This window comes from Lepidochelys kempii, chromosome 3 (genome assembly GCF_965140265.1).
Source record: "Lepidochelys kempii isolate rLepKem1 chromosome 3, rLepKem1.hap2, whole genome shotgun sequence".
Taxonomy (NCBI): domain Eukaryota; kingdom Metazoa; phylum Chordata; order Testudines; family Cheloniidae; genus Lepidochelys; species Lepidochelys kempii.
Window position 1 is genome coordinate 146,533,046 of NC_133258.1, and position 12,959 is coordinate 146,546,004.

At 41.5% G+C, this 12,959-nt stretch overlaps 1 protein-coding gene across 2 annotated transcripts in view; it reads left to right on the forward strand.

The window, feature by feature from the left end:
• TTC27 (tetratricopeptide repeat domain 27) overlaps nt 1–12,959 on the forward strand; it is a 185,134-nt gene that overhangs the window by 20,577 nt on the left and 151,598 nt on the right. For both annotated transcript variants that reach the window (XM_073338420.1, XM_073338421.1), the window contains exons 4-5: nt 3,936–4,076; nt 9,558–9,660. In XM_073338420.1, the coding sequence (XP_073194521.1) occupies nt 3,936–4,076; nt 9,558–9,660 (244 nt within the window). The remainder of the gene's footprint in view (nt 1–3,935; nt 4,077–9,557; nt 9,661–12,959) is intronic.

Genomic DNA, 12,959 nt, shown 5'->3' on the forward strand with positions numbered 1-12,959 from the left:
GCTGGCTACAAGCTCCCTTCTTGCTATGCATATACAGGAGAAAGGAGTTTCTTAGAGGGCTGTCTGCAGAATATTGTTGCAGACAAGGCTTGGGTAGCTAGAGAGTGAAGCCAGGCCTCCTACAAAACATGACAAAATATTAATTCCGTATGTGAAGTGGTCGAGGCAGCCCAGCAAACCAGCGTACAATTTTAGCTTACCCTCTGTTCCCTGGCTGTAACCCAGACTCCAGTTCTGACTCCCTGACCCTGGTTGTTTGGCTCTAGAGGAGCACAGTGCAAGGAGCATGTGCTATAATACAATTAACTTTTTTTTTTTTTTTTTTTCAGGAACTACAATAGGCATGGGGAGTAGTGTCCAGCCTGCAGTTGATCTTAGTTACGGAAAGACTGATTTAAGGCTTGTAGAAATGAATGCGTAATCAGCTGTGCTTCAGAGATCTTTTTTTAAATAATATTTAGAATGCCTTCTGAAGTATACTTTGTTGTTCCACTTCTGAGTTCATAAATTATTGAATAGAGCTATCAGTAGGAAGTGAGTACAGGTTTTGTGCTTAGCAGAGTGTTCTTTGAGCAGTCACTAAAAGTAATCTCTCCAGTATGTATTTCAGTTTCTGTATTCTAGGAAAACTGCTTGTCATCAGTACAGTCCCTTTAGGTTTTGATTGCGGGTCTATTGGAAAGTAAAAATCCTCAAGGCTATAGTCTAGATTTATTAGACCTAAAAGACATCATGCAAGAGCAGCGTGTGTCTTTCTCCGTCTCACCCTTTTTTTCCCCCACCAACACACTCTTGTGCTTTCCCTCTGCATATTGTTTTCTGCCCCAATTTTTTTTTAAGTAGTAAAAAAATAAAATAAAACTATTTTGCATTGAGTTCTGTAACCAAAATCATAGTGTACTTATAATATTTGGGAGGGATTTAACACTCTCTCTTGCCCCCCCGCCCCCCAAAGTCACTCAGTCAAGAGTTTTTTCTGTGTGTGAGATGATGGGGTGTGTGTGTGTGCTTGCTTGCTTCATTTCCAAAGACTGGGGAAGGGAACTAGTGAGGATCTGACATGAGATAGGAATTACCAGATGGCATCAGCCCACTGTTTGTTTCATCTAGTCCAGTATCTTGCATTTAACAGTGGCCAGTTCCAGATGCTTTACAGGAAGTGCAAGAAACACTGCAGAAGACCATTTGTACAATAATCTGCTATGGGGTCTTGCTAGCCTCCATCAGTTAGTTGCAGCCGTATGCCCTGTGGCCTGCAAGTTTAATATTCCTTAGTCCTATCTACTGTAGATTATCCATAGTTAGGGCACTGCCAAATTCACAGCCATGAAGAACATACCACAGACCATGAAATTTGGTCTCCCCGCCTTGAAATCTGGTCTTTTGTGTGCTTTTACCCTATACTATACAGATTTCATGGCGGAGACCAGTGTTTTGGGCATTCTGAACTAAAAGGGAGTTGCAGGGGGATCACAAGGTTACTTTAGGAGGGGTCGAGTATCCTTACTTCTGTGCTGCCTTCAGAACTGGGTGGCCGGAATGTGACAGATGTTAGCCAGGTGCCCAGCTCTGAAGGCAGCATGCCCCCCCTGCCCTGTCCTCCAGCAGCAGCGGAGAAGTTGGGGTGGCAGTACCATACCATGCCACTCTTCTGTGTTGCTACCTTTGGATCTGGGCAGCCAGAGAGTGGTAGCTGCTGACTGAGGGCCCAGCTCTGCAGGCAGCAGCGCAGAAGTAAGAGTGGCAATACCGTACCACGCCATCCTTACTTCTGCGCTGCTGTTGGCAGTGGCTCTGCCTTCAGAGCTAGGCTCCTGGCTAGCAGCCACCGCTCTCCAGCTGCCCAGCTCTGAAGGCAGCACTGACCCCAGCAGCACCACAGAAGTAAGAGTACCAGTACCGCAACTTCCCCTACAATAGCTTCCGCCCTTTTGTCCCCCCCCCAACTCCTTTTTGGGACAGTACCCCTATAGTTACAACACTGTGAAATTGACCAAAATGGACTGTGAATTTGGTAAGGTCCTATCCATAGTGTTGTTGACTCTTGCAGTTCTTATACCGGCTTTTGTGATATTTGGTGTGTGTTCTGAAACCCACTCCTGCTGGAAATATGCTATTTAAGTGAGAAAAAAACCTAAGCCAGTTTAAAATCAGCACTGAATTTGTTGATGTATGCATAAATTACTTTCCAAATGAATCCCTGATGCTACTCTTTAGCACAGTGGTCCCCAAACTTTTAAGGGTTGCACTCCCCCCTTATCCTTGTCCCTCAACTGGGGCCAGGAACAGGGCCAAGGCTTCATGGGGAGGGGAGCGTGGACAGAGGTAAGGGGTCAGAGAATGGCGCCACAGCTGGGGGCGGGAGCAGCGCTGGCAGCCAGAGCCCCGAACCCGGCGCTGGCAGACAGGGATTGTAGCGGAGCTGGGTGGCACTCCCTCCCTACCCCTCATGGGGGGTTGGCCCGGGGCCTCAGCTGTGCCCCCTGAATGATCCTCTGTGCCCCCCTACAGGAGCATGCCCCAAAGTTTGGGGACCTCTGTTTTAGCATATTACTTTTTTCATAAAATCAGATCAGTTACAGATGTTGGTAAAATTCTTCCTTTGAGTGGGCCTGGGGTTGGGTTTTTGGTACAGCTTTTAAACAATTTATTTCCTTTACTGTTTTACTCACAAGTGCTTCTTCAGACCATCAGACTTCATTTTCATGAATGGAATTGAAACCACTATGCTGATGTCAAGTAAAAATTCCTCTCGGTATCAAACAGTTTGATATCCTACAGCATTGGCTGCAGGATACAAGGCTGAAAGGTCTAAATATATATAAATGAATTACAGTACTACCCAGAAAAATCAGGTAGGGAAAAAAAGCCAGCTTTCTTTGGCAAAGATTTGCCTCCACTAAAAAGTGAACTACAGGAGCAACTTCACTTAGCAAGTTTTTTCTTGACCTGTAAATTGGCAGTCAAGGTGCTGAATATTGTTTAGATGCAGGTAACCTTACTTCATTTGGGAACAAATTAATATTTAAACAGCCAAATATATATACTGCTCAGCTAATATTACATCAGGGCTTGAACAATCCCCACTCACCCAAGATGACTAAGAATCTTTCTCAGGTGAGTGCCTTCAATCTCTGGAGAATCTAAGCTGTTGCTTTTGAAAAAAAGTACATAACTTTTGTTTGCTAAGTGACATGGAGTAACATGAAGACAAACGCCTTCAGCTGCCTTTGTAAAGGGAGAAGGCTGTCATTACAGTTAAAATAGTTGGAGGGATGCATGGACTCTATGGCTAAGAGCAGGGTGCACTGTGGGGGCTGGCACCCGTACCCCATTAAGCAGAGGAGACATTCTGGAGGGCAGTCCCTTTCGTGGGAGCCATGGGGCATAATTTCCCAAGCAGAGGGTTCTTCATGTACATGGGGGAACTGTGCTGACACTATCCCCATCAGAGGACTCTGTGCTGGGGGAGGGAGGAGATAGCATGCACTAACTGACTATTAGAGGAACACCCAGCATTAATTTATTTGGACAATGGAAGGATACACTAAATTGACTTTTTTGGGTGGCTATAAGGTGACTTCATTAAATTATTTGAGGCAGCTTTGGTTAATTTGTTTAGTGGGCAGCATCATTAATTGACATGCGATTTATGTGCTGGGGCTGCTGTTAACTGGAGATGCAGGTTTTACCCAGCAGGGAACTGGGGTCTTTAAGCCCAATCTAGCAGGGATACCCCACCTGCAGGAGATGAAGCAAGAAGGGGCAGGCCTTGTGGTGGGGTTGTGGCTTGAGGGTACCAGTCGGCTTGTTGAGCAGACTTTATCCTCTGGTGAGGTGTTGGGTAATCTTTTTGAAGCCCTGCAATACATTATTTGCTAGTTAAGTGCTTTAATATTGTCTGGTGCTGATATTATTATTCTTTCTTCTTTCAGCCCAAAGCATTGTGTACAGCTGTTCTGAGTATGCTGGTTCTGGATGGTGAATCAGTCTATAATCTGACTTCCCTTCCTATCTTGCTGATGTTAGCCAGAGTGATTCTTGTGCATTCAAGACATAAACTTGCCGCTATTCAGGTATGAAATATGTGGAAATAGTTATTGTGGTTGCCAACCATGGATTGGTTCTCATTTTTCTTCCACTATCTCATTCTGTCTTGTTGACTATTTTCTTTCTCTTCCATTTCTTTTTGTCTTCCTTTTTTTATCCTGTTCTGCTTTCAGAGATGTCTTACTCTAAAGGAACAGTTCTACACAACAAAGCAGTGACTACAGTAGTGAGGGAATTAAAATAAAGTGTTATCTTTTCTAAAAGATAAGTTATGTAAATTGAATTTCTAATAGCTAAGCCAGAGAAATGTCTACTAGGGCTTTTTCCCTTGTGAGGGATGAAGGCACCTCTATTTCATGAAGATAATTTCAGTGTTAGAATTTGCTGTTTTTCTTACATGTATAATTAGAATAACATGAGTGTAAATGAACAGTAGTACGTACAGTTGGGACAATCTTGTTTTTACATACTGTAACCTTTCTATTTCACAAACTTTTACATACTATAAAGTTATTTAAAAACTGTTAATCTTTGTAAGACACTGCAGCACTATTCTTTGGCCTGGATGCCTGCTGCTCCCATTCTAGACAGGATGGGTTTATCTGCCTTATTCCCATGCATGGAAGTGGAGCTAAGAGATTCCTCTCCTTTAGTTCTGGATTGTCAGCTAGATCCCCACCATACCAACACATTAGGAGTACTAAACAACAATGTGGACCATATCCCTATCGAACCCCCTTTTCTGATTTCACATGAAAGACAGAGAGGTTTCACTGAGTTCCTCCTTAAAATAAAGTTTTCTGACTATTTTCCTCCTTTGCTTTAGCTTAGAAGCAGTCTGATTGGCAGAGGGTGATTCTGGAGCTGGGGAGGCCTTTAACAGCAGTGACTTCGCTCCAGTGCGTTGCCGTTGAGGAGGTCAAAAGGCTTCCTTAGTCCATCTTGGTGCTTGGGCAGGCAACCCCTACTTCCAGCTGCATCTTCATAGGGGGCTGAATTAAACAGTGTGGGAGATGTTCCTGGTTGTTTTGTACTTCTGGAAGCCAGGCTCTCCCTTGTTTCTCCCCTCTCACTCCAGATGAATGCTGTTCAGCTCCAGCAATCAGGTCAGTCAGAAGGGGAGAAAATGTACCTGGTGTATAAACAGGCATAGTGAGGGACCTCCTCCTGTCCAAAGGCTTGTTTACACTATTAAAAGTGATAACACCAAGTTTTAATGCTAGTTCAGGAGCAACAGCTGCTGAAAACCATTTTCTGCAAGTTTCAGAGTAACAGCCGTGTTAGTCTGTATTTGCAAAAAGAAAAGGAGTGCTTGTGGCACCTTAGAGACTAACCAATTTATTTGAGCATAAGCTTTCGTGAGCTACAGCTCACTTCATCGGATGCATACTGTGGAAAATACAGAAGATGTTTGTTTTTATACACACAAATCATGAAAAAATGGGTGTTTATCACTACAAAAGGTTTTCTCTCCCCCCACAAACCCACTCTCCTGCTGGCAATAGCTTATGTAAAGTGATCACTCTCCTTACAATGTGTACGATTGGAAATGGCCCACCTTGATTATCATACACATTGTAAGGAGAGTGATCACTTTACATAAGCTATTGCCAGCAGGAGAGTGGGTTTGTGGGGGGAGAGAAAACCTTTTGTAGTGATAAACACCCATTTTTTCATGATTTGTGTGTATAAAAACAAACATCTTCTGTATTTTCCACAGTATGCATCCGATGAAGTGAGCTGTAGCTCACGAAAGCTTATGCTCAGATAAATTGGTTAGTCTCTAAGGTGCCACAAGTACTCCTTTTCATTTTCTGTAAGTTTCCTAATGTGACCCAGCCATTCTTTCTCATGTAAGTTCAAATCCAACAAAAAACTCTCAATATTTCAGTTCTGTAATATTCATGTAAATGAGCTTAGAATTGGATAAAATTCTGAGAGATCTACCTTTTTTAAAACATTAATATAGCCCTGTTTTTCACAAATACTATTCCACATGAAAGACTAAATACTTGAAAAATTTTAAAATCATTCAAAAGAAAATCCTGAAACCATCCCCACAAAATTAAACTTAATAAAATTAAGTTCCATGCAGAGCTCAACTGACTTAACTGAAATTTTTCCAAAAATATTCTTTTCTACTTTGATACATTTGTGTGGCAAGCTGTAGGCTAGAGGAAATTTTTATCACTGATCTTATAAACCCCAGATATATCCTTAGCTACAGGGTTGTGAATAGAATAGTATTCATTTCCTAACACAGTCATGTTTAAATTGCCTTTGGGTTTCTAAACAAAGTGATGGTGGGGAGGAGGAAAAGGATTTGACCTCTTCTACAAGGTCTCCTGTTTGTGAGCCACTGCTTTCTTCAGCTTGATATCACAAGTCATATTTCATTGCAGTTTAAAATAGACAATATTTTATCTGTTTTGATAGCTCCTCTCTAGGCAGATTATAATCAACTGCGTGTAAATTGGTTTAGATTTTTCCCCTAGATGCTGTGTGTGCAGTCCTTTAGGTTGATGTACACTTACCTGAAGAACAGAAGTGTGTGTATATATAAGATACTTTCTTGGCATTTATAGACAGTAGCATATTTTAACACTTGTTTACACACACACACACACACAGTGAAATAACTGGAATTAACAAATCTGGTAAGCATTAAGGGCTTAGTGTCATTTTGTATAGAGAGTCATAGTATATTTATGGATAGTAACCTTAGTGTTATATCTTATTGACAAAATTACACTACTTGTGAACTCTAGCATGCACTTTCTCCCAGTGCGAGCAGAGTGGGGTAAGTTAAATTGCGGTAGATTTTTATATTGCTTGTATATGCATAACCTTAATCAATTATAATTCTCCTTTGAGCTATGGTCTGAGACAGCTGTAGAACCTTTTCCATCCCTAGTATTACAATTTTGTTTTCCTCAATTAGGTTTCAAAAGCAAACACTTCATCATTGTCAGATATTTTTTATTATAAAGAAAGCCATTCATGCTTCCTTACTGTAGCTTCCAAAAAGCTCCTAAAGCCTCATCCAGCTTCTATTAAAGTCAATGGAAAGGCCTCTGTTGAAGTCAGTGAGAGTTGGATAGCTCAGAGAGAGAGAACTGCTTCCTGCCCTACATAAATGGTAAACCATAATTGAATTTGTATGTATGTGGTATGTTTGTGTGTGTATAAAACCCTCAGTTTTATTTTTAAAAAAAGATGCTATGCACACAACATACATACCTGACTCCAAATCACAAACACAAGGAAATTTAAAAGTTAAGCCACAATCAATATGTACACTCTAATCCTCCACCCACAGACACACCTTACCACTATTGCACACCACAGTCAGCAACCTTAATTCTGCTCCTGTAGGGATCCTAGCCTCCGACTTCAGAATTCTTCAATATATGTAACATATAGATAAGCTTGGCAGAATTTGATTTTTATTTTTTTCTAATTTTAACCATTTTTATCCACTTAAAAAAAATTCTATTTGTAAGTATTTTCATTTTTTTCAGTTGGGGTGGGGGGTAGGGTTGGAGTTAAGGCAGTGTTGACAGTGGGGCTGCAGTGGGCTCCCTGTGCAGCCAAAAGGCCCAAAACACTGGGGCACAAGGTGCGAGGGAGGCTGCAGTGCATTGTGACCAGTGATACCCAATCCTTGCACAAGATAAGAGGAAGGCTGGGGTCCTGGGAGAGCAGACCCCCCCACACACACTCCTTCCTAGCTCGGGCCATGAGGAGGAGGACAAGATTCTGGCTATGAGGGAAGCCACTCCATTGCTGAATGGCTCCTGCTGGAAAAGGAGCCATTCAGCAGAGGGGTGGCCTCCTCTGCGGCCAGGGATGATGATGACAAATCATTGCAGTTCTGCCGGGGGGGGTTTCTGCTCTGCCAGGCCAGGACTCCTCCGGTCTTTCCTACACCTTGTGTCTGCAAGGATCCAGTGTCACTGGCCCTACTCACCAGTCAGGTGTGTGTGTGAGCCATCCCTGGCCAGGAACTGTTCGGCAGCAGTGTGTCCTTCCCTGGAGCCAGGGGCTTGTCGTCCACTGCTTTCCCCTCATCCACAGAGCCAGTGGATGGCATAGAAGGCAATTAGGGATAGAAGGCATAAGATAGGGATATCCATAAGATACCCTTATGGGAATCTTATGGGGATACCCATAAAATAGGGATAGTTAGGCATAGAAGGAAATTAGGTTAGTCAGGCATGACTTGCCCATGCTGACTGTTCCTGATCACTTTCCTCTCCTCCAAGTGCTTCAAAATTGATTCCTTGAGGACCTGCTCCATAATTTTTCTAGGGACTGAGGTGAGGTTGACTGGCCTGTAGTTCCCCAGATCCTCCTCCTTCCCTTTTTTAAAGATGGGCACTACATTAGCCTTTTTTGAGTCATCTGGGACCTCCCCCAGTCACCATGAGTTTTCAAAGATAATGGCCAATGGCTCTGTAATCACATCCACCAACTCCTTTAGCACCCTCGGATACAGTACATCTGGCCCTATGAGCCTGTGCTCGTTCAGCTTTTCTAAATAGTCCCGAACCACTTCTTTCCCCACGGAGGGCTGGTCACCTCCTCCTCATGCTGTGCTGCCCAGTGCAGTAGTCTGGGAGCTGACCTTGTTCATGAAGACCAAGACAAAAATATTCTCTCTCCCCACATGAAGGTTGTGGTGAGCACATTCTTGGGGAAAACTTAAACCAGACACGAAGACAGATCTTAATATGAGATCCTAAAATGTCTGAATCTGACAGTTCCTTTACATATGTTGAGCGATGTGCATGTTCCTTGAGTCAAGGAATTGATATCTTGATAAGGTGTACTTTAAATTCTAACGTGTAGAAGAAGAAAAACCTTCACTACCAGTCTTCAACCCCTCAGTGCAGAGCTGCATCCGAAGAGACAAATGGTTGAAATTTTAAACTACAACCCTTAAAATAGCAAGGAGAAAGTGAGGCAAGGCTGTAGGGAATTCAAATCACAACTAATTGAATTCTCCCTTTTTGTTGGGTGACACCTTTTCTCCATTTTATATCGGAAAGCTGTGCGGCATTTGTATTGAACTAGAAATCTGTCATAAAGATACAGTAATTGTCTTATTTGTGAGACAGCTTCAGACTTTTAGCACTCCCCTTTTCAGAAGAAAGGATGGGATGTTTGGAAAGGAGCATTGTTGATTGAAGCCATCATCTGAGGGGAATACAAGAGGGGAAAAAATATTAACTGTTAAGTGACTGAGCACCCATCTATATAGTAAGGTTTTGTTGTTAATTTATTTCTTTTGACTCTTTCAAGATTTATTCAGCCTTGATATAATTTGAATCTACACTTTAGGAAACTTCCTACCTTAATCTAATCTCAAATAGATCAGATTTGGTATTGAATTTTTATAAAGCGACTGTATTTGTGTTTTTGAAATTATATTTTTAAAATCTGTTTATAAAAGAAAATCAGTTGTATTTATCATTCATTTAAAATATCCTTATTCCCCCTTTTAGACATTGCCTTGGTGGACTTTGCGATATGTGAATATTCACCAGCAGTTACTAGAGGAGCGATCGCCTGAGCTCTTTGCTCTTGCCCAGAGTTGTATAGAACAAGGTAAGTTTCAAATTATTTGATTATGTTCACATATAATACCATTCACTTGTCAGAAGAGTTTTGAAGATGTGTCACGGTTTGCAGCATGGTGCCTGTCAGGTGTTTTTGTAGCTGCAGAGAGTAGAAAGGCACTTCTTAAATTTATGTTGATCTAACAATTCTCTCTTGTTGGTGTGTGCTCTGTTGGTTAAAGCTCTGTAATCCTGATTACATTCTATCTGCTTGGAAACAAAAAAAAGTGTTTCAGTGGTATGCTACTGTTAACATGTCACAAATTGATTTGCAGGCATTATGCCTGTCTTTTAACAAAGCTCATTTGAGTTTGAAATGTGAATTCTTCTGGTTTTGTACAACTTTGTGAGAGACACTGAGCAATTTTCTACTGCTCCTTCTCACAGAGTATCTTATTAACCTGAACCAGAAATGTTCGGTACATGGTGTTCAATTCCAAAGACATGCTGGGTTACATTGCAAAAGGAGGGTATTATTTTTAAATTGAATTTTGAAGTGAATATTGATGCTGAGCGAAGCAGACTAATAGTGTTGGAACTAAACATAAATAAAATACCATTGGTTTTTAAGACATTGAGTTTGTTTGTTAGCTGAAGATTTTTTGCTGTAACTGTGGAAGCCTAAGATATTTTCAACAGTGGTAAAGACATTTTTCTCTCCCACTTAGACATGCACTGGCATGTATAGATTTTGTCCTTGCCAAAAAAGGTATAAGGAATTTAAAATTCACTATTTTACAGGATGAACTCGTTTTCTGGTAATGAAAGGTTATTTCTTGGGGTTTGAACCAGCTGTAGGATCAAGGCATGACAGTGATGTCAGAATACCAAATAGTAGTTTGGGGCCCTTGCAAAATTACCATATGAATAGCAAAAACTTTTAAAATACAATGGTGAGATTGAACATACAATTATATTGGGCCCAATCCTGTGAATTGGTGAGTGATCTCCACTGCCATTGGGCGGCTCCAGCATTGGATCCATCCACTAAATTCTATAGTGTTTGTCTTTCTCTGTTTGAGAGCTTTAAACAAACTTCCACACAGTTTTATTGTAGGAGTGTGGGAAAACTTCATTTATGGACTATAAACCATTTCATTTCAGTAATTTAGATATCTAATTGACCAAATGTCTTTAATCTATAACACTGGGAAACTTGCTGTGTAATCACACTTTTCAGAAGAAAGGAATTCTAGGACACCTTTACTATCAGCACATGAAATTAAATTAGTTGACATGCAGACATACAGGCCAAGGAAATCTTGGACATTAACTGACATGGAGATAAGCCAGTCTAATTTGAGCTGCTAATGTCCTAATTAGCAAATGTATATTCATTTTGGCAAACTGTATTTTTAAGGTAAAAATCAGATGTTGTACTGATCAATATGGTAATTGAGCACTTCAGAAAAAACCCTAAACCTAATCAACCTATTGCTTAAAAAAAATCCTATAAAATCTGACCCTCAAGGTGTGCTGCAAAGCCAGTCTCCTCCTCTCCCCCCCTTCTTCAAAGGGGAGAATTGCAAAGGTGTTGAATTGTGAGAGAGTTTTGCTGATTTGCTGCTGGGGGTGAGGGGTGGACTAGATTAGATGAAAATGTTGGTACTTAGTTATAAAGGAGTGGCGTTTTGCTTTTTTTTTTAATCTTCAAAACTCCGAGACTGGATAGATAGCTGCTTCTTAAAAACTCTGTACAAAATTAACTAAATGTCAGACAGGTGGCTGCTGACGTTTGTTGTTCAGGTTAGGAAGGGGAAGGTGGAGGGATTCCAAAAGCTTTTTCATTATTATAGAGACTGCAAATGACCCTGTTAGTAATACTCTGCAGTGATTGTTGCTCTGAATACAAGAGAGTTGTATAGATGAGTAATCAGTGAGAGGGAGACAGGTTCAACATCAGTCTATATGCCAGCAGTTATTCAGTTGCACTTGAGACTGTAGTTTATCATTTGTTTGGCTGAACATTTCTATGATGACTTTGCTGGAGAGTACAAAGTATTTTACTTTATTTTTAAAGTGTCCTTGCTTGTCTGAAACTCTTACTCAAAGAATCAAGGTAGCAGGAAAAACAAAACCTGTAACGTGGAGTATTTTGTCATACAGTGATTTTGAGTAGTCAGCATGTGTGTGTTGCCTTAGAAATTCTTAAAAATAAGATTTTAGAGCAATACTAAAAATAGGATGCTATGATTGGGGCACACTAAGGTTATGTCTGCACTGGTGTGCATACTCTAGTATGGGTTGTGTTGATGCAGGCTCGAGCCAGCCAAACCCACCCCAAAAGTCTACATTTGCTCTGCTAGACATTCATATAATGCTGTGTACCCATGTGCATCCACAGTGCTGCTCTGGGCACACAAGTTTAGTGCTACTATTTCAGGGACTATATGCCAGGGTTCTTGGAATCGCACAGACACTGTAGGAACCAGTTTTTGGTGTGTTGTAGGTACTATGTTTCAGTCCTCCTTGGACCCATATGTGGAACACATTTGTGCCTTGCCTTCACACACATGCCGATGACACTTCTGGATCATGTTGCCCTCACTTCTGTTTCTGCAAAACTGGGTTGTAGTCATGGATCTCTTGGATGAGCTGCTCCTATTCCTTATTGCAGGACAAATTGTTTATGTAGTGGAGTAGGTGCTTGGCAAGATGCTGGATGGCATTTCAGCATCACTTTTTGCCAAAATCAAAGACCGACGCGTGCAAGAATAATTCATTTTTCGCACAGTGGACAGATATGCTGAATGCTGCTATTGCCTTTGGTGTACCATCATTTCTGGTGCAGGAGAAATAGCATGGTGTGGTGGGATCGCGTTATCCTGCAGGCTTGAGAGCAGCAGCAGTGGCTCCAGAGCTTCCACATGAGGAAAAGGTCTTCATGGAGCTATGTAAGAATCTTGCACCATTCTCCAGCACCAGGACACTGGATTGAGGGAAGCCATATTGGTACTGAAGCAGGTTGTTGTTTCCCTGTGGAAGTTGGTCATCCCAGACAGCTACAGGTCTGTTGGAGTAGGAAAGTTCACTGTTGGGTTTGTGGTTGTGGAGGTTTGTGAGGTGATTAACACTGTGGTTTACCCATTGGTGGTTGCCATAAGAAATGCTCCTGAAATAGTAGTTAGTTTTAAAAGGATGGGGTCCCCAAACTGCATTAGGGCCATCAATGGCACTCACAAGTCCATTTGTTTGCCACAAGGAACAAGTGAATATGTGAACCACAAAGGTGGTTATTCCATCATTATACAAGGCTTGGTGTAGTACAGAGGTAGGTTCATGAGTACT